The sequence below is a fragment of the Egretta garzetta genome, unplaced genomic scaffold (genome assembly GCF_000687185.1).
Source record: "Egretta garzetta isolate BGI_Z169 unplaced genomic scaffold, ASM68718v1 scaffold108, whole genome shotgun sequence".
Lineage (NCBI taxonomy): Eukaryota > Metazoa > Chordata > Aves > Pelecaniformes > Ardeidae > Egretta > Egretta garzetta.
Window position 1 is genome coordinate 4549687 of NW_009260614.1, and position 21751 is coordinate 4571437.

Here is a 21751-nt window from a genome sequence, read left to right on the forward strand (position 1 = left end):
AGAACAAAAAAAACAGGGATCCCATCTGATTTACAGAGACAGAACTCTAACATGGTTTTATCCCTGTGCCAGGTACAGGCCCTGTTCCCTCTTCTAACCTCCTAAGCTCGCTGCACGCTGAAGTGTAACTGTGTGCAGGATGTGACCCTGCACCCCAGGCAAGGTCGGTTGTACAGGGGCTGCACCCACACCAAAGAACCATCCACCACCAAGTTTATGGGCTAAGGCGACCTGCATCGTCCAACAGCCAAAAAGCATAACTATATGAAAGTGAACACAAGTTTGCGCTCACACGAAGGAGCGGTAACGTGCAATGGCAGTATTAAGTTCATTATGAAAAGCTTTTGCTAAAACTCAGTAATATTTAATGACTGTCCGTAGCTAAAACAATCACATTTTAGTATTTACTGTCCAGCAAACAGCTTTACTCTCCATAAATCCAACAGAGCGGTAGCAGCAGTAGGGATGAGTCTCAAGGCATTGGGTATTTAAATGTCCAGCTCTGTTTTTATCTGTGACCTTTTGTTGAGGCGAAATACTAGTTTATATCAAAAGACTGCAGAGAATTTGCAGCATAAAATCCTACTGCTGTGCACACACGCAAATCGGTTCCAGAAATAGTCCAAAGCTTGTGCAGCAACTTCTAAACTGCTATATTACCACTAATGAAAAGGGTGGCATCAGACACAAACTACAAGCAAAATCCAACACTCAAGGCTTAAATCTAAAGGCAGCTGAAAATCAGGTGAGGAAATGTCACATGCAGGAGGAATCACCAACTCGCAGCCCTGCAGCCAACTGTAGCAACCTGGAAGGCAAACGTAGGTGAGGAGATGCCCCAGCAGAGGCCAAGCACAACAGAAGGTGACAGAAAGGTGACATTTATGGGGACTGAGATGAACGGGTCACAGAGTGTGCTTTAGCAGGGAAACTCCGTGGTCTCAGTGCCTTAATACTGGTCTTAGAGCCCAGCCTGGCTCCTGCTGGAGCTGGAGGTGAAACCACTGCACATGAAAGAGGAGAGGAGCGTCTTTCAGGACGGAGCATTCTCAAGTAGAGAGGAGTGACTAAATGCTGGACCAGTGTATTGACAGAAAGAATGGAAGGTTTTTAGCCAGCCTTCTCTGTTTCGTTCCCTGCCCTAGGAAGGAGGAGGAAAAAACTTCAGTGCTTGGGAGACAGCTAAGGAAGTGTTCCTGTCCTCTCAAACAGAACTTTATTCACAGCTTATAACACACACAAGGAAAAACTGGATTGTTATGAACAAGTCTCGTCAGAACTGATGGTTAAAAAAGTCCTTAGACTGAAGGCAAATAACAGTGGCTATTAGTCTGAAAGACTTATTAAAAAATAGGAACAAGACTTGAACGTGTAAAGAACTCACAAGAAATTAGCGGAACGTGCACTGCAGCCAGAAGGCAGGGACACCAGTTGGTAATTTATTCCCTCTTGTATCCAGACACCTTAATTCCTGACATTTCCCTTACTCTTCATTATGAACCAAAATTTGGCATTCAATCAGCCCCTCTGTGTGCAATAGCCAGAATTAAGACTATTCTAAATTTAGGAATTCTAAACCCCTTTTCATTTTTGGCAATGGATACAATTATCCTCCAAAAGGACCAGACAATAAATCACTTGACAAATTGAAATGATAAATCAGCAGTAGAGGATGAAAAGCCAGGCATGCACTCCCGATTGCTTTCTCTTACGGATGACATGACATTCTAAGCTAAAATCAGCTTTGAAAATTTAAAGTCTCCAACAAATGAAACTCCCAATACAGCTTGCCCCACACCTTCCCTTCTAAGGCCTCTTGTTGACCTTTTATACCAACAAATCATGTTCCTGTTGAATCTGCTACCTTTTTCACTTTTAACCCAACATATTGTTTAAGTGCACATTTCAGAAAAGGTAGTGTTTCTCCCCATCCAAGGTATAAATCTTCCCACCAATGCAACTGAGCTCTCTCATCTAGGTTTCACATCATGTCGGCATCTCTTAACTCTAGAACTTTATCAGGGCCCACACACGTTTTTGCTGTTAACTTACAGTCACTATTCCCTGTTGTTTTCTTCCACTCGGTTACAAGCCACCTGCTAAGACTGGAATTTTGGCGTCTCCTCTCAAGACGATACAGGACACAATTACAGACTTGGGCTCCAAGAACAACATACTGTCTGCCAAATGGTCTGCTCCCTATTGCCAGTTTTTGGCTTTCCAGACTCCTTGCAAGGATAGCATCCTGAGTTGTCTGTGATTTGGCAAGACCCAATCTAGCATCATATTGGGTGTCTTCTCTCTGTCACGAGTAACAAAAAGTGGGGGTTGCAAGCAGAGTCAGTGCCAGTTCTTCAGCATGGAGTCATGTGTGGGATTCCTTTCTTTGTTCTGCCAATTGGTAGGTGGCAAATAACTTCAAAACATTTACCCAAAACTTGGGTAACGTAACTTGGGGGTGGAAAATCAATAGGGAAGTCCTTCTGCTGCTTTGCAATCTAATCAGAAGTCTTTGATAACATCCTAACTATGAAAATTCACATCGTCTTCTTCTCTCTGTAGCATAGATCTCGGACCAAGAGGAATGACTTTGCTAAATAAACTTCAGCTCATGGCATTTTTACAACAGAATACAAATGGCATGTATTCAGCCAGTGGCAGCCAACTGGATGGAGTCCAGCTAGAGAAAGTGCCCACTTGCTGGAGAACGAACGGTACAGCTGCAGCGGGCATGATCCAAACCCCCAAATCTCTGAGTGTGTCTCAATCCAAGTGCAGAAGACAGTGAAGGAAAGAAGGGACACTTCATTACCTTTCTTGAGAAGCACGCGCTGTGTTTTATGGAGTACCAGGCAGGCTTTTGATGTAATAAAAGCTCAGGTGGGCTATAGCCCTAGAAAGATGGGTTGCTTCTGTGTTACCGTCCCTCCTGAACAGCACGAGCAGTTAAAATGAACTGATTTACTAATTAGACAACATAATCGCAGAATCATCTTTGAAATCATAATTTCATCCACCCTGTCTCATTGCCGAGTCATACATCTCAATTCCTCTGCAATTGCTTGATTTTTCTAAATTTCTGACGTTGCCTCTTGGGCGCAAATCTTGCTACATGAAAGGATATTTCCACTGCAGTATCTGGCACGAGTACCTGATTTTCATGATTACCAGTTTGACACAGGCCAGGTTCTCACTGGCTCCTCTCTCCAGTGCAGCCCCCTAACACAGCCCTCCCTGCAACCCCAGTATCACCACTATGGTTTGAGGTTCAGCCGCTCTGAATTCAGAGATGCATACGAAAGGTTTCTTTGATTTTTTTTTTTTTAAATCTAATATGAATGCAAATGAGGAGTAGAAATCAAAAATAAGGGATTTGATAAAGTAAAAGTAAACAATTTGCTGGACCTGTGGGGGAGCACGAACATTTATGCTGTGCTAAATGGCATGAGAAACACATAACATGAGGAAGTAAAGCCAACTATTTTATGATACTCATTCTGAAAGCCACAGAAAGGTAAAAGCAATTACATTCTCAAAGTTATTTCAATTGCAACATTGGCATGTTTGGATGTTGGAGGGGAAAAAAAGTGAAACATCCTATTAATCTTAATCATGTCCTTTTGAGATCATAACCCAATTTAATACCTGGCTGGGGACAATATCAATACCCTGCATTTGTGCCTGGTACCTGAGTACCTGTAGCAAGGATTCCCGCACTGCTCCCCCTGCGGCAGGCTCGGCTGTTTATGCCCTCACACCCCCTCCCAGGATTACCAGGCTGCATTAAATAAGCGGTGCTGCCTTGAAAAGGCTGCTGTAAATGAAAAGACTCGGTCAAGGGTTCTGCTTGCAATGCTAGCAAATGGGCTTTGCACATGTCTTGGTGTTAGAGCCACATTTGCCTCCAGACAATATTTGCTATGGAGAGGGTTAGAAGTCTCTTTTCTTCATGTCTTGACTGCCTTTCTCTCCAGGTCTGGTCTGCCCCGGGATTTTCTAAGTTAACACTGGACCTTCTCATAGAATCACAGAATTGTTTAGGTTGGAAAAGGCCTTTAAGCTCATCAAGTCCAACTGTTAACCTAACCCTGCCATCCCACCACTAAACCATGTCCCTGAGCACCATGTCTACACCTCTCCTGTCCCAGCAGGAGATGCCTTGTACCACGGGGAATGTGGAATCGAGGAACATGGCTCACGTGACAGGGCACAGGTACTTAAATGTGTAGGGATGGGGGGTGCTTGCTTGCTTACATGAAGAAATAAGGTCTGTGGCACAGGACCACAGTTTGGGAGCACAGCCTTTAGCAGCATCCCTGTCCCCCATCTCTCCTTGCAGCACAGGAGAACTCATTCCCCCACAGTGCAGAAATTGGACACCTCGTTCCGAAAGGTGCTCGGCACCATGAAGACTCTGTGTCCATATTGGGCGCGTGCAGGGTCCTTGGCAGCTCAGAGAAAGAAGCCACTTCTTTAATGAGGTTTTTAGTGCATGGAAGGAGTGACAGAGCAGATGGGACAGAGCTTGAAATACTTGAGTGAAACAACATCAGCTCGGGATTTCTGGGCTATCTTTACTGAGATACTTTTACATACTTTAAACGTCCATTTATCAAAAATTCTGAGGACCCGCAGTTCTAACCAAAGTACCGGGAAATGACAGGTGCACAGCAGGTCTGGAAAAAACCAGAACAGGCTGTGAACCTCTGGCAAAAAGCATTTTATATATCGGAAGTCATTTGGGATTTTAGGGCAGATTTAAATCTTGTCTGTTGCTGAGTCATCAGAAGTGGGAAGCTTGTTAGCTCGTTGCAATGAGAAATCCTATGTGGATTGGTCTCCAGGTGCTAAATTCTCCCCCTTTTTAGCAGCTGACAGCCGTGTCAAAGATTTGGCCTTTCTGCGCATGATGAAAAAGGCTTTTAATTACTCAGATCAGCCAGGACCAGAGAGATCTTCAACTTAAAGTTACTGCTTGAAGAAACAGATAATAAGGATGAGGGGCTGGGGGCTCTCCTCCTCACACATGTACATCAGATGCTGGACTGCAAGGGCAAGCCCCGTTTTACCCACCGCAAGCTGGGTCATATGCAAGCAGGGATGTGGGGGAAGATCTCTATAGAAGGAGCGATACCATTAGGGCTACAGAACACCAGTCAAGCAAGAAAGTAAAGAAAGAACAATAAAAAACCATAAATGCATATCACATTTCATCTACTATCTCTGTCAGCTGGTGGAAGATGCTGCCCATACACACTCATATATACCATAAATATAGAACATGTAGCACGCTGCAAAAGGCAACCAGACCGAGAGCTCCATTCCATCCTTAATCCTGCAACCGCAGCAGAATATCTCCTGATAGTCCATCAAACAGAGTGATGCTAGGAGGATAATCTGCACGTTTTTATAACAGGATAAGCTTGCCTTTTTGAACTCCAGTTCATCTCCCACCCTGCTTTGGCAGAAGAGCCAGTACTACGTAACCACCAGCAAACCCATGGGCCACACCTGAGGAACAGCTGCACAGGTCAGCCAGGGACAAAACACCCAGACCACAGCTTCACATCGGAACGATCCACTTTATTCCACTACCCAGCAGTGGATTTGAGCCCCAACATTTGAGCCTGTTCTAATCTAGCAAACTAAACTGGAAAAAAATGTTATTCCAGAGTAAGCATATCCACAGATCTACTCTGAAGTAGCCGTAGCATTTTAAACCATAAAATCCAAATTTTAAACCCTGAAATCCAAATTTTAAACCACAGAGCACAAATTTTAAACCATAATGCACGAATTCTGCTTTTTCAGGCAGGCAAGTCTTTACATAGAGAACTACTATACTTATATATTCATATACATTTACTGGGATGGGTAAACACCTTTGAAACCAAACCAACAAAAAGGCTGTCTCAAACTGGGACAAGGTGGCAGTGAAATCTGCACCTCCAATTATAACTTCCATTAAAAAAGTATCTTAATTGCTGCATTTACTAAAATTTTCCTTGAGCTGCCCCTAATCAAACGCTGATCTGCCTTCCCTGATACTCTGCACCAGTGATAATTAACACTGTTCTGCTAACTACTTGCTAAAGGAAGGCCATTAGTATTCTTGCTATATTTAAGTAGCTCATTAGATCTGGTTTATCAACCTACTCGCATAAGAAAGTTGGGGAAGGGAGAAAAGTGAAGGGTGACAAGCGATAGGCTTATTAATAACATTTTCCCAGGTAGTATTAGGAGTTGCATAAAAGCCCTTCAAAACAAAACAGCTCAGATTTGCTTACAATTAATTACAAGGTCACTCATGCTCAGACGCCTTTTTTGAAAGGAGACTGTTCAAAGAGAAGATGCCTGTTCAGACGCTCCCTATCTCTGCTGCCAAGCGAGCCAGCATGCCTGGGCACCACAAGCTGATGGCATTCGGTCGCGAGGTCTGCCAAGAGGAGGCCACCAGGGCCCCAGCGACACAGGTAACGCTGCTGTTTGCAGAACCAGAGATGGGCAGATGGGGCAAGCTTTTGCAGGATCCCTCAGTGCACAGATGAGTGATGGGGGTCCCCCCTCTCACACAGCCTGGTTGCCAGACCGTGCCATACTGTCCGGACACTGCTTGGCTGGAGGTTAGGTTGTGTCCCCCAGGTACAACTGAAGATGCAACAGCCAAGAAGGTCAGGAGGGGTCGGTACCACCACCAGTGGAGTACCGGGAGTAGCTTTTAGCCCATCAAAAGGTGCTGGTGGAGGAGAGCTGATCTCTGGCACTTTAAACAACCATCCTCACACATTGATGTTGCCAGCCAATGGGCAGATACAGACAGGTTTCAATCCCTAGACCTGATGGATGGTTGCACAGGGGACATGCGGAAGAATTTAATAAAGCAGGAAGCCAACAGGAGAGCCAACAGCACCAGAGCATTAAGGACAGTGTGTGCCTGCAACAGCAATTTCCCTGGCACATGTAGAGAGAGCAAAGCCTGGACAAAATGAGGCTGAGGGGAGACCTTATCGCCCTCTACAACTACCTGAAAGGAGAGGGGAGTGAGGTGGGTGTTGGTCTCTTCTCCCAGGTAACGGGTGATGGGATGAGGGGAAACGGCCTCAAGTTGTGCCAGGGCAGGTTTAGATTGGACATTAGGAAAAAATTCTTCCCCACCAGGGTTGTCAAGCATTGGAAGGGGCTGCCCAGGGAAGGGGTCAAGTCCCCATCCTTGGAGGTATTTAAAAGCCGGGCAGATGAGGAACTTAGTGACAGGCTTTAGTGGTGGGATGGCAGGGTTAAAATAATGATTGGACTTGATGATCTTAAACGTCTTTTCCAATCTAAATGATTCTATGATTCTAGGTGCCCATCTCTCATCACAGCCAGGGCTAGAAGCAAGGCGAGGGTGGAAGAGGAAAGTGCTGCTGTGCTCAGATAGGAAGCAAGTGACAGACTTGGAGGAAGGAAAGAAAAAGTGCCAAGGCACAGCCTTGAAAGAAACAAATTACTGCCTGTATTCAGTTTTCCTAAAGCAAAAGAGCTTGTCAGCGAGTGGAAGGAGACCACTGTTTGTGTGAAGGAATAGCATAAACCCTGCCTAGGGAAGACAGATTCATGCATGTGTGTGCACAGATGAATATAGAAATGCAGACTCACTGGCACTTCTTACAATTATTTAATTTTAAAGGGCAACAAAAATATAACCAGAATCCATAATACAAAGAGCTGGAGCTATGATGCAGCCTGAGAAGACTTAACTGTATTTCCTAATCTGCTGCTGGCTATCTCCACTCAGCTCTTCAGAGTCTGAAATGCTGTCTACATATTAAGGCACAGGAAGAGCAGTCGAAGACCTTTATCTGATATTCAATGTGAGGGGTGAGATTTAGGGTATTTCTCTCAACTGTTCGGTACTTCAGCAACCCTGTCTGCATAGTGGGACCTTTCAAAGATGGAAAAGTACTGGAGATATTTGGGTGTAATGCACTGAACAGGTGAAATTTCTCACTGACTACCTCAAGAATAAAGCATGGAGTTATACTCCAAGTTGTTAAACAGGAATTATTTAAACTCTTCAGGTTATCACAAAGGTCCTGAAAAAGTTATAGTTATGTAGGAATAAAAAGTGTCTCATCTAGTGAAATACTGCAGCAATTTCTATTCTTATTTCTGAATGAATAGGCAGCATGGATTTATAGTAATTGATCTCAGCGCTCGGCAGGTAGTAAAGCCTTATGCAAATTACAGCTGCCACCCTAAAACTGCATTTGCATAACTTCTTTGTAAGTCAATCTTAAGGCTTTTTCCCGTAATAGAAGTTATCAATATTTAAAGAGACATGAAAAATAACCATACATACAAGCTTCCTTCCACTTAGCTTTTAAACACTCACATATATTTGGTGCTTTGGGTAAGGAGCTGCATTGCAAGATTTGGAACTGGGGGAGATTACAGAAAAATTTGAGTCTGACCTTCAACCCATGGCACGCCACAGAGCAAGGGAGCAATCGCACACAGGAGGCTGCAGCTGTTAAGCACCTTCTACATTCCACGTGAGGATTGTAAGATCAATACAACATTTATTGGTATCCAGCAGAGACAGCTGCCTGCAAGAGCTTAGTCCTTCAAGGACACGGGTACCTGATTCCTTACTAAGAGCGCTGCTAGAGGGAATCTCACTATGAACTCACCAAAACTACATAAGATTCCAGCCATATTTGGCCAAAACACTGCTCACTTACTGGGGGAGTTTCAGGTGGATTTTATAAGCAAAATGGCAGGTCAGAAGACATGGCAGGTCTTTGGGATCTCAGATGAACCCGGAGTGATCAGGAGGCTGAGTTTCACCAATTCAGAGCGTGCCTGTTACTGCATTTCATTTGATTTATCCTAACTTCTGCCTCTCTCTTTCAAGACCTACGTCCTGCTCTTGGTCGACTTCATGGCAACTCTGGAGTAACAGCAGTGTGAGCTGGTGTCCTTGGGCTGGAGATTCCCAGAAGGACTATGGGAACCGGCTTCCCAGATTTCTGTTAGAGCCACCAAGAGCAGGTTGCTTAGCTCCCATAGACTGCCTTGAAAATCCTCTCATAATCCAAGCCACTTCTGTAACCTGCCCAAGTGAGATTTCAATCCTGCATGAAACTCTCCATCCTACAACTCAGCTGGACGATTCCAATGACAAACACCTGCAGTTTTAAACAATCAAGTTGATTGCTTGTCTTCACTCTGGTGGGGAAGTTGGCTGATTGTCCTTTCACTTTAAATTGTATTTGGTTTTCTGTGTTATGTGAAAGCTGCAGTTGACCATCATAATAGTCATCATAGCACAGGGAGTGTGCGTCAGCTAGAGGCCACAGAAATGGATGCTGGTGCCTTCCACGCCACGAGTGCTTCACTCCTGCTCTCCCGCCACAGAGCCTCGTGCTCGGGTAGTCTCTTCCCAAACAAGAGCTGCCCAACAAGTACAGCATTAGAAAAGAGTAATTCAAAATAATAATTAATATTTTCCCAGTCTAAAGAAAGCCTAAGGCAGCTATTAAATTGGGGTTAAGCATATTTCAGGCAGGCATCCTTAAGTAACTCACAACTTGCTTGATCTCAGAATACCAGAAGGGCAAGGCACATTATTTTCTACAACCAAAGTCCTCTTTTTTAATCTGTGACATTAAAGAGCCCTAGGCAACACTCAAGACTAATTGCAATCATTCAGGGGCTCGCCATTCCTCCCGGACATCCCTCTTATGTAAGAAAAAGAAGGAACGTGCAGCAGAGTCACCTGAGACAGCCTCGCCTCATCTCAGCCCCTGCCCCTCGTCGCTGGCGCCAGCCTTCAAAGCACGCTGGCCTGCTTATTTCATTCTCCTGCTTATTTCATTCTGCTTGACGTTCCCCACGTTGCCTGCCCTGCACAAAGCAGTCTCTTCCAGTGATTCCTTTGTTCTTGCCACTTTCAAACAATTTCTAAAATAAGATCATTTCTCCCTGGTGCCCAGAACACTAAAGTAAAAAAAGGGTAAGCCAAATAGTACATATTTATTCTCCTGAGACATTTCCAATTTCTTTGGTCTGTTCAGCCTTATCTGTGTTTGTCTTCATGTATGCTTCAGAGGGCTACAGAGCAACTATATGATTTTGGGGAGCTGGCATTCAAGAGTAAGTATTTATGCATACTTAAATATATATACACAAAATTAAATAAATATAAATAAGTACATATAGATACACACACGAGTGTCTATGGGATGAAAGAATAGATGAGAAATGACAGTTTTAAAAAAAAAAATGAAAACCAAAAGGTTCACAGCACCCAGCAGCTGCATCACACACCAGCACTGAGCTGGAAGAGCACATCAAAGTTCTGTCTCTCAGGTGATGGGACCAGTGAAGATCCCAGTTACATCACTGGAAAACTGTGACACCTTCAACACACCATGAGCAGTGCCACTTAGGGCTTTACATGGAAGCTACTATATTTTATAAATGATGACCTGTGTTCTCTGAAACTCCATGCATCAAACTCCACAGAAGGCTGCAAGGGAAAGAAATTACCCCAGTATATCTAGAATTCTTTTCCTCATTAAATTTCCCAGGCCTTATATTCTCAACTGTGAATGTTCTCTGATTGCCAGCTTTTGGAGCAGGGCCTTTTGTTCTGCTCTGCACTAGGATAACAGTGGCACAACATGGGACATCTCCTGTCAGACCAAAGCCAACAACTGCAGCAGTAATAGAAAGAAACACTAATAATAAAAACCCAAAGCTTACACACCAGAAAGGAATACTAATAAAACCCCCCAAACATACACACCCATCCCGCCCCGGATTTTACACCATCATTTATTACCATACAGAACAGGTTCAAAATATCAGCCCAACAGCTGCATGTTGCTACCCATAAATAGATATTTGGTTTATGAGACCAGATTAACAGTTAAACACACACACACAACTCTGTTCCAATCGAATTTCTAACAGACCTATGTCCACACCACAGAAGCAACCATTCTCCCTTTACAGAGCTGTCTATAAGCTTTACAAATGCCCTAGGCTAAAAAGATTTAGAAGCTTGCTTCTTGTGCCTAAGTGGTCCTTCCAGGTTTGAATTGTGAAAAAAAAAAAAAGAATGTAAAAAAGTTGCATTGCACTGCACCGCTTCCCATTCTGCTGATAAATACAGGCCCTTCTTCCCTAGCATGGTTTAGCTTGGCATTCCAGATAAGCAGTTAGTAAACAAAAACAAACATGGGCAGGAAACCCTGCCAAAACCTGCTGTGAGCACTTACAAATCCAATCAGATAAGGACTGCCAGCATCTCCCAGGAGGTGTGAAGTGAAACTCTGCAAGGCCACTGCGGTTGCACGGCGTGTTGGAATGACCACGTACTGCAAAGAAGAAGGGGAAAGAAAAAAAAAATACATAAAGAAACTGAAGTAAGAACCCATCTAGCTGCCTTGTATTGTTCTGTTTATACCCAGGTCAGGACAAAGCGAACAAGCTCCCCCAGATGTTGGTGGCAGGCACAGCCACTGCCCAGTCCACGGGCGGCTCAAGCAACTGGGGAGCTTGGCTGCCCTTCCCGGTTTTCTGGTTCTCTGATGGCAGGTGCCAAGGGAAGGAAGCTCTGTCTGGTCTGCACTCCTCTCGGCAGTGCTGAAGGCATGCGTTTGACTAACAGCATTCACTGCGAGACACTGCTAGTGCTCCTCTGCTTATTTCATTCTGCTTGGCTGATGGGCAGAGCGAAGTTTGAGGTTGCCTGCAGCACGTAACTTGCTCAGCACCACCAGCCTTCCAAACGAGGACTTTGCTGTAAAACCTGGGATATTGTGGGTTTTCCATAATAAAGATATAATTTCATTTCCTAAACCGTAAGCAATTCACATCAGCATGAAAGGTCACACATCTTCCCCTCCAACTCCATCACTAAACACTTTATATTTTTCTCAAAAATTTGTGATTCCACTTGTGAAAAGTGACAAAGACACATTAGGAAGATCTTCCATAGCCAAGATACTGTAGTTTGGTCTCCACTCCTCTAATAGGACATGACACCCTTGGCCAGGTCATGCAGAATCAGTCTGACTACACAGGATCAGTGGAAAACACAAATTACTTTGCCATTAAGGGACCAGAGCTCACAAAAAACAGAGCCCTAATCATGGAAGGTGATGAAAGATTAAAAAAGAAAAGAAAAAAAAAAAGAAAAAACAAACCAAAAAAACCAAACCCCTGTCCTGTGGAATGACCTTAATTTTATAGCACACATTTAGGAGCAGGAAGGAGTAATTGTCTCCTGCATAAAACTTGTGAAAGAAGCTGGCTAAGAACATCTGCACCAAGTCTACATATCGCGGGTTATAAATTGATCCTGTCTTGCTTTAAAGGCTGTAAGTAATGAAGAATTCAATAGGTCTCTAAATCCAAGTGAGCTTTGTTGCCACTTCTGAGCACTGAATCTTGTTCTGCCTTTTTCTGTTGCTCTGAAGAGCTATCTACCCTGCCAGAAACGACTCTCTCGCTCAGCTATTTGTAGACCACCGTCCCTTTTACTTGTCCACTTTCTCTCTGATGGGTTGCCTTTAGTCTTTCTTTAGAAGGCATGCCTGCCCAGACTTCAACTCACTCTTGCAACCCTTTCCTGAAGTCATTTATTAATTAATTGTGACGTTTCAGGACTGACATATTCCCTGCTGGAGATAGAGAGAGATCAATTTACCTTAGCTGACCGAGGCAGGGAGAACTCTGTGCTCAACAGCGACAGATCTCAGGGCACAGGATCTGAAGCGCTGTTTCAAGTGCTTTAACACCTCCTCTTAGGGAAGGTGAGCTGCCCTGTCTGAAGTGGAAAGAGCCATTAAAAAAGGAAAGAAAAGAAACAGCGTCGAGAAAATCCACACCAGAAGAGAACTGATGCCTATTTAGAGCGATCATCTCCTTCCAAGCAGAGACAATTACGGACGATGGGTAAAATTAGATTAAATGCTTTTCCTTAGGGTTTTACCATGTGCTTTCAGAAAGACCTGCCAGTTCTTTCATTACTGGTTTGATAAAGCTGCAAACGCTCACTGCTAATGCGCTTTGATGCTCCATATTAAATGGGTACCCTGTAAAACTCATGTTGTGCAACAGAAGAGCAAAAGATGATCAGATCCGCCGCAGCCACCTGGCTGCAGATGTTAGACACCGTCCTCCTATTGCATCCAGGAGCTCAGAACAGACTTGAAGGCTCACAGAAATCCCAAGAGGAAAATAAGGTCTAGACTTTATTAGAGACACAGAAACATGCTGAAAGTCACGCTGTGAAACAGCAGGAGTGCCACACAATTCATTACTATTCCCCAAAGATGCAGGGTAATGGGTGCAGCCTGAATAGATTAGACAGGAAAAAAAAACAAACCACCAACCAAAAAAGTGAGTTATTGTTCTTCTTCCCACCCGGCCCAGTTCACCCAGGTGCAATGGAGAAGCATTCTGCAAGAGCTGTTTGAGAAAGGGCATCTGAGAAGATCAAGCAAAATTCTACCTAATTCAAGAGTCCAGAGTTGTGTAGATCTGTGAAACAGGGAATTTTAAACTTATGTTAAAATATTTTTCTTTCTATAAAGTTTACGTTAACAAATCTGGAGGAGAAAGCCTGCTTGCCTGGTTCTATACGCTATCCATTTTCTTACACAAAGGAAATGGCAAATTTATTAAAAACTTACAATTTTCATGGAGGGGCAGTGGATTGGTACCAATTGGAGACAGGAATTTGAATGATACCTGCATCATATGTGTGTGTGTGTATGTATTTATACACATGAATACACACTCACACATGTATTAGACATCATTTTGCATGCATATCTGTTTTACGCACACATATAGTTTTGCAAATAGCAATACAATTTCCAGCAGGTTTTCAGTTTGCCTAGCTAAAGAAGCTGGTGATGGTTGAAACCATCGATATGGTTTGGCACTATGAATTGCCAAAACTTAGTAAATTTAGTCTGGAATTCAAGCGACAAGTACACACACCCCCAAAACAAAAACCCTACATGTGGCAAGCAAATGAACATGAGATTTTTCCTCCTCCTCTGAAAAGATATTGGAAAGAAAACAAGGCTTAAACCAGCATCTCCAAAACACCAAAAAATGCTCCACCCTATCCCCTACTTAAAAAGCATTTTATTCTGATGGAGAGTTGGTAGCAAACATTATCTACTGTTCTAGGAAGACAGCAGTAAATTACAGCTCTGAATGGGCATTTTGATACTAAAATAGACCTAAATTCAAACCATACATGGCCTGGTCTGAACATCCCACAGAAACTGGAGGTGGGAGAGCCACAGCAGCTAAGGCGGAAATCCGTGGGATCATCCTGGCTCATCTCTGAGTCCAGGTTTGGAGGCAGGCAGCACAGAGGATGGGCAGGGAGGCTGACCCAGCAGCTTTGGCAAACCTCTTTTCTTTAAATAGAGGTTGAGAAAGGCTATGGTTTACTGCTGACATAGTCTTCCTGTAGCAAAACCAGCAGAATGAGTTGGTCTGGAATAAGTGAAGCAGGAAAGCCAAGGCGAGATCACCCTTCTCCCAGGAAAAGGCCACGTGCCAGAGGGGAGTTCTGATGTTTATGTCTCATCTTTGATAGAAAACTCTACTCTCTAAAACACTTTGATACCCTTTCTGGGTCAGACGGTAATCTTCAGGGTAATGCACACTGGCCTCTTTCAGCACCAAAGGCAAGAAAACACACGCTAACCCCACTCTAGCCATGGCCAGAGCCTGGAAATAGCCCAGGCATCCCTACAGGGAGAGGCAAAGAACAGGCAAAGGCTGTGATCCAGAGAAACTAGCCTGAGGGAGACCCTTTGCTCAAGCTAGGCAGACACTGTCTATAAAAAAACTTTGAAAAGAAGTAAAAGGACCTGGTCTCCAAACCGCAGCACAACACAGAGCAGTACACATCCATCTGCAACCCTCGGCCCACAGAAGAGCTGCAGAGATGCCCCTTGGCATGTCCTTCGGGCCAGAGCCAGGCTCAGGTGTTTGAAGTGGGCTCTGTACCTTCACTCCTCACCCTGCCTTAAAAGCTAAACCACAGCATTGGATTACTGATGTCTGGAGGCACACTGAGAGAAGCAACGATGAGAACTTCTGGAAATGCTATTTATCTTCGGCTGTGAAAACAGGGCAGTATTTTATAACACATAAATAATCGGGGGTTATTTATAGGGAAGGTAATCAGAACAAAAGCAACATTCCTCCATGCGCATAGCACAGCTCAGCACCAGTCTATGCCTGTTTCAAGTCTAAAGGAAGACTTCGACTCTACAGAAAAACATTAAAGCAGCTCCTCCAAGGCAGCTCATGCCCATTTAAAAAGAACTAATGTTTTAAAAGAAAAAAGAAATATGCAAAGCATTTTTTTGCATGAGTGTCAGGACTTTGCATAAACTGGAGGATGGCTTTTCTCAGCAAAGAACTAAAGAGATTGTGATCGCAATAGCTGAGACCCTTTAAATTGCGTACTGGCTCTTACACAGAAATGCCACCAAGCCTCTGTCCATTATCTTTATTTCTGAGATGTGCTATGGAGGAAAAGCCCCACTATGAGGACCAGATTCCACAAAGTCCCAAGCATGTCTCAGAATGTTACACGCTTGCCTGCTGCACTGAAGCTCATTCATTATTGCTGTTACAAGGCAGTTTTAATGCTACTTTGGGGTTCTGGTAATTTTGAGGCCAATTTGCAAAGATGGATGATAAAATCTGTTTCATAATTAGCATGCTCCATAAGAAACATCCCTCCCTTCCCTAAGCACCATCTGAGCATGTGCCTGGGAGGAGATCTGGGGAGTTGTGCTCAGGAGAATAGGGCCTGTTTTGTACAAATTTGCATTTGGAACAAATATCAGCCTTTTAAAATCTCCGGCAGTGAAGTACATTCTGCAGCGCTGACAGTTGATCAAACCTAGCACTCAGCACCTTTTACTGCAGATAATTTGAGGAGCTGCATACCGACCGTTACGCTGGCGAGAACAGTAGATGCGATGGAAGCATGACGCTATGAAGAGCCAACAACTGAATTTGAAGAAAATAAGCAAACATCCTTGTTTTGCCAAAGAAATCAAACTTGCAAAACCTCTGAAGATGCTTACCAACTTGCCCAATAGGGTTCTTAAACAGTGGTGAGATCTGTAAAACTTGGGAGAGCTATGATAAATCATTTGGGATGCAGTTTCCAAAAAGCCTCACTTCTGGCATAATGAAATCAGTGGGAACAGTGTTCAGCCAGTATTGTGAGCTTTTTATCCAAGAAAACAGGATAATATTTATGTAGATGATGAAAGTGTTGTTAAGCTTACGGTAATAATGCTTTTAAACTCCTCACCAGCCTCAGGCAAGAACAGACACACTTCTGATTACAGCAAATAAATAGTAATCAGTAGAAATTAATTTGCCAAACATTTAAAGTGCATCTCGCTAAAGCATATCCACACCTTTCTCTGGCTAGGAATTCTTACGAGGCTGTCTGTCAAACACGGTTACAGCCCTGGCTCTCACCTATTGTCTGACTAAACATCCTCTCATCCCCCCTGTGTAATACGAACACACTTTAGACCATCTGCTTGCAGGCTTGCATTGCTCCAAGTGGATGTTTACATTTATCTGTATGGCATTTTTACAGGTCTACTCATGCTGATAATGCATTAAGCTGGGCGTTATACATGACACTTGGTTCATTTTTTCTCAACAGACAGAACAGGTAGCTTAAGAGTTGGCGTGAATTACCAAAACCAATTTTTAACATGGTTTTAGTTTCTTTCCCCTGTTTTGGAAATTGGAACTAAGAAATTATTTCCAAGCATTTTCAATAATTTCTTATGGAGTTCTTTCACACTAAAGCACCATAAATAACTGCAAATGCATCCCTACAAAATGCAACTGACTATAGGATGCTGGCAAACCCTATAAAAGCTATTAAAAAGCTACAGGGTACTGAAGTCACATTGAAATCAAAGCAAAAAATTTCAGTAATTAAAATGGGACAACGATGGCATCCTTAGTACACATATAACAAAGTTGTTGGTTGAAAAATGTCTTGTGGGGTTAGCTTGAGAGAAGTGAGGTCAAGTTCCAGCTCGCTCTCTGGTGCAGATTTTCTGGAGGACCTTGAACATGTCCGACAGGTCCCCTCTCTCCCACTGCACTACGTAGGCAGCAGAGATGACCAGCTCGGCTTGCTCTTTGGGAGTCACTGCTGGAGGACTACAGATGTGCTCCACAGCCAAGCCCTTACCTGTTTCAGCCAATGCTGGTGAGGATAGAACAGCTCTGCTATTTAACCCCATCAACTAATGCTGACCAGAGCGAGCTGGGAGCACTCCTGGGAACATCACAGCCAAAGGCAGAATGCAAGAGGAAGCTCTGGCAGGAGGCAGCAATGACCAACTACAAATATTGTACTGTAATTTCTCCCTCCACACAGCTGTCTGTAGACTGCACATCTGTTTAAGTGTTGAGATACCACTTAATGAATGGCCACAGCAGCCTTGAATTCAGCACAAGCTGCAAAACCCATGTAAGCCCAGAGTAAACACCCATGAAACACCCGTTCAGTCCACACAGAACTGTATCACACTAAAGCCAAACTGGTAGGAGGAACGAACCTCAGTAATTAAAAGCTATCTAACACTACTGAGGTATGCCGCTAACCTTTGTTTCTCCATGCTTTATTCACATCTGAGAGAAGTGGAGTTAACCACTGCACCTCCCAAAGCGTTCTCTGCACAAATGAGTTAAAGAATGAAAGTTCATCAGGCAACACAGTTATGGCAACTACAGAGCTACCTTAAAATATAAACACAACCTTGAACTTAAATCATAAACAGAACTTAAGCAGAAGCTTGAAGTTCTCTGCTGAATCAATGTATCAACACCATTATCTTTACATCTAGGAATACTGAGCCAGTTTTCTTGTTGATGTTTGCATAAGCAACAAATACAAGTCAAGGGGGTTTTCTATCGATGCCAGACGGATTATATTTTTAGTTCTGTCAACAACCTGCCAATGACCTCGGGCAAGTCCTGTAATGGTTCTGTGCCCTAGTTTCTTTCTTTTTCATACAATAAGCAACAAGTAACCTCCTTCACAATGGGATTTCAACATACGGCATGTTTGATAGGCTCTGTACATCTTGGGTGGAAGCATCTACAAAACATGCAAGGCTCTCTAACAAACGTCCAGACTATTTCATATGAGAATTTAGCTGCTGAGGTCAGCTTGCTGATTTTAACGACTTAAAAAGCTCTGTGGTGGAGAAAGAATGGAAAATGAAGGACATGAGGTGAAAAGTCCCTGACAGTTTCCTCCTGGACAAGGTGGACATAGTCCAAAAATTCTTTAGACTTTCTTTTCCTCTCTCCTCTCCCAGAGGTGGTTTTCTATTGTGTATGTGTTGAATGGTAAGTTTGCTGGAGTTAAGCCAAAGAGAGAGGTAGATGGTTGCCTTTGTGGGCAGAGGAGGGAGGGAGGGAAGGATTTCCTATTGCAGAACAAAGCGGAGTTATTGATAACAAAATCCAGTAACGTGCTGACTATTAGGAAATGCTGGCTGATTTCTTTGCATGGGGTGGTGGGGGGTTGTGCAAATACTTAAAATTTGGGGAAACTATCTGAATTCAGTAATGGTGTTCTTTCCGGACATTTCCACTCCCTGGTCCTTGGAACAAAGGACAAGAATAATATTTTTTTCTTTCTCTTACTTTCCTTTTCATCAAGTACAAAAAAGGAAAAAAGGAAAAAAGGAAAAAAGAAAAAAAGAAAAAAGAAAAAAGAAAAAAGAAAAAAGAAAAAAGAAAAAAGAAAAAAGAAAAAAGAAAAAAGAAAAAAGAAAAAAGAAAAAAGAAAAAAGAAAAAAGAAAAAAGAAAAAAGAAAAAAGAAAAAAGAAAAAAGAAAAAAGAAAAAAGAAAAAAGAAAAAAGAAAAAAGAAAAAAGAAAAAAGAAAAAAGAAAAAAGAAAAAAGAAAAAAGAAAAAAGAAAAAAGAAAAAAGAAAAAAAGAAAAAAAGAAAAAAAGAAAAAAAGAAAAAAAAGAAAAGGCTGAAGTAGAGGCTAGGCCTTTGGAATAAATTGTGAATTTCAGGTTATGCTTGCAAGCTGACAAACTGCTCTGGCCACCAGAAGAGAAAGATGCTGTTCCAAAGTACACTCACCATTAGTATGTCTGCTGTGATAGCCCAGTTTGAAAACAGAAGAGTTTCTCCGATAAAAATGCAAATCTGTTGTAACAAAACACACAAAAAGAAAAAGGTTTATTCACTTGACATTCAAGGGAAAAATAACCTGTCACAAACTTTACTTTGTTGCTTATTTGTCTCAAACCTGCTCAAAGGATTCTTCTGTACACAACACGCTCCTGGTTACTGCTGTGGCTTATCCTGAATATTAGAACACTACAGATTTTTATCAGAGCTCTAGAGGTTTGGCCTGCAACTTCATTAGCGTAAACTGTTTATGATCTACAGAGCAGCTAAATAAAAGGCTGACACATTTGGTAACAGAGGAATACGAGAAGCCAGCAAGAAGACAGCCCTGAGCTTCCATACTTAAATCATTGTTCCAAAAAGCCAGTTAGAAAAGGCAAAAAGGCCACAACTCCCCAAACCACAGTCATTTTCATCACTAGGAATCCAGTTATGTGTTTAGCTCTGTAGCAAACCAAATGAGGTTCTCTACCCACCATGTGCAAGATCCCTTCCCTCCCCTGCTAGCATAGTGCTGTCCTTTTTGAGTGGGACGTAGGTCTAGGCACTGTAATAACTCAAGCATTACATTGGTAATATCTACGTACAGACAGGACAGGAGGACTTAAGTAAGGGTTTATGCAACATCAGTGCCTTACGGTGAAATATCTTTTGACTCTCTGGAGATGGTCGACAAGATACATTAAAATCCCTCTCTGTGTGTAGCGGGATGAGAGCTTCTTTTTGTGTTGGTGTGGTATAAACAGCCACCCGGTATCCTTCCCACCTCTGGTGCTCCCTCCTCACTTACTCCCATCCCATATTGTCTTTTCAGTTGTGCCAGTACAACAGAGCAGGAATTCAGATCAGGAAAATGAGATGGAATAAAGAATCTTTTGTGGTGGTGGAGGTCAGGGAAGAGGGGCTTGTTTTGCTTATTTTTCATCCAAATCAGTTCCCTGGGGCAGTTCACTAAATGGTTCTACAAACACTTACAGCAGCTGAAGAACTGGAAATGATCAAGAGGAGAAACTAATTGAACCTGGCCTCATGGTTAAAAGAAATGTTCATCAAACTGAGTCCAATGGAGCGAGGGTGACACAGCTTCAGGATGAACACTGCCTTCATCAGAAAGCTTTTTACCCGTATTTCAATCATGAAACTTTTGCTCTTATGCTGTAAGTTAACAATCTAACAAAGAAATGTAGGTTCAACAGGATGGAAAAACAAGGATGGAAAATCTTCCATGCACACGCTTCCCTCTTCCTTTGTGTATTACGAAGAGCAGAATGCGTAGACCAACCACTATATAAATAACTAGACTTGTAAAAACCAAGTCCCCTGTTCCCCGCGAGCAAGAAGGCAAGCAGAACTCCTCTACGAGATGTCCCCCAAAAGCTTTTTGCCCAGTTAACCTGTTTATTTTTGTGGCATCCAGGGAGAAAACATCCCTCCTGGAATCCCTATTGGTAGTTGGAGATAACAGCTGTGGAGATTTGGATTCAGGTAACTGGAGATTCCTCTTTTAATTGCCTTATGCTCAGTTTTTGTTATGTTGAATAGGCTACAATTCATTAATGAAACAAAGCCAGCAAGAAATACACATTAGGCTTTGCTCTGAGGAAGCATTCAGATGGATGTTGTTTTGTGGTGTTCTTGTGAGCTTTGATGGGCTGACAGTCCCAGTTGCTTGCACAGGCGCAGTTTGGGGTGGGAGGAGGACCTCCAAGATTGGCAGCCACAGCTCTGATGTGACCACCGCAATCGTCTTTCCCACACACCGGCTGAGATTGCCTAAACCCCTCAGACCATCATGTCACTGCCAGGAATAGTTTGCTTTATTTAGCAAGTCTTACACATTGACCTACAGAAAGCTTCCTCTATTTGTTTCTAAAATTGTCTTTGTTTCCCACACATTCCCCTTCCCTATCCCCTTTTTTTGTGACTGGATCTGCTTCCTCTGTGATGGTGTCTGAACCAGTCATTATGGCCCAGCTGGTCAGCTAGGAAATCTCCTCTTTCCATTTTCCCACTGTCCACTGGTCTGCCTTGAACTTGGCTCTCATTGGAAATGACAACTGCCAAGCTCAGAAACACAGATCCAACGAATCAAGGTGCTGACGGGCGTTGAAGCCATGTGTCATGTAGCAAGGGCTTACTGGAGCCCCAGTTGGGCCCTCAGGACCTGCTCCAAAATCTGTCCTACTACAGCTTTCCAGTTGCTGTTGCTGGGGTTCTGTGGCTGCATAGATTATACTGAGCTTGGGAAAGATGTAATCGCACTTCTGAATGCGGCATCGACATGCCCTGCACGTTCATACAATATTGTAAACAGGCAACTGCTTGCCTTAAGGTTATATAAATTACATACACATAGAACACACATGAATTGTTACACACAGCAAGTAAAACTTGCCCCCTTCTGCAGGAATTCAGCACAAGTCCTATAAATAAATCACTGAAATGCTACAGAGCGCACCAATTTGGAATTGTTGAATGTGCCTTTTGCCCAACATGTTTCCATGAAACACGTGCTTAGC

General features: G+C 43.1%; 1 protein-coding gene across 1 annotated transcript in view; it reads right to left on the reverse strand.

Annotated features, from left to right (window-relative positions):
* SPNS2 (sphingolipid transporter 2) overlaps positions 1-21751 on the reverse strand; it is a 110193-nt gene that overhangs the window by 18865 nt on the left and 69577 nt on the right. The window contains exons 8-9 of the mRNA XM_035900620.1: positions 19182-19247; positions 11268-11366 (exon numbers count right to left, since the gene is read on the reverse strand). Of these exons, the coding sequence (XP_035756513.1) occupies positions 11268-11366; positions 19182-19247 (165 nt within the window). The remainder of the gene's footprint in view (positions 1-11267; positions 11367-19181; positions 19248-21751) is intronic.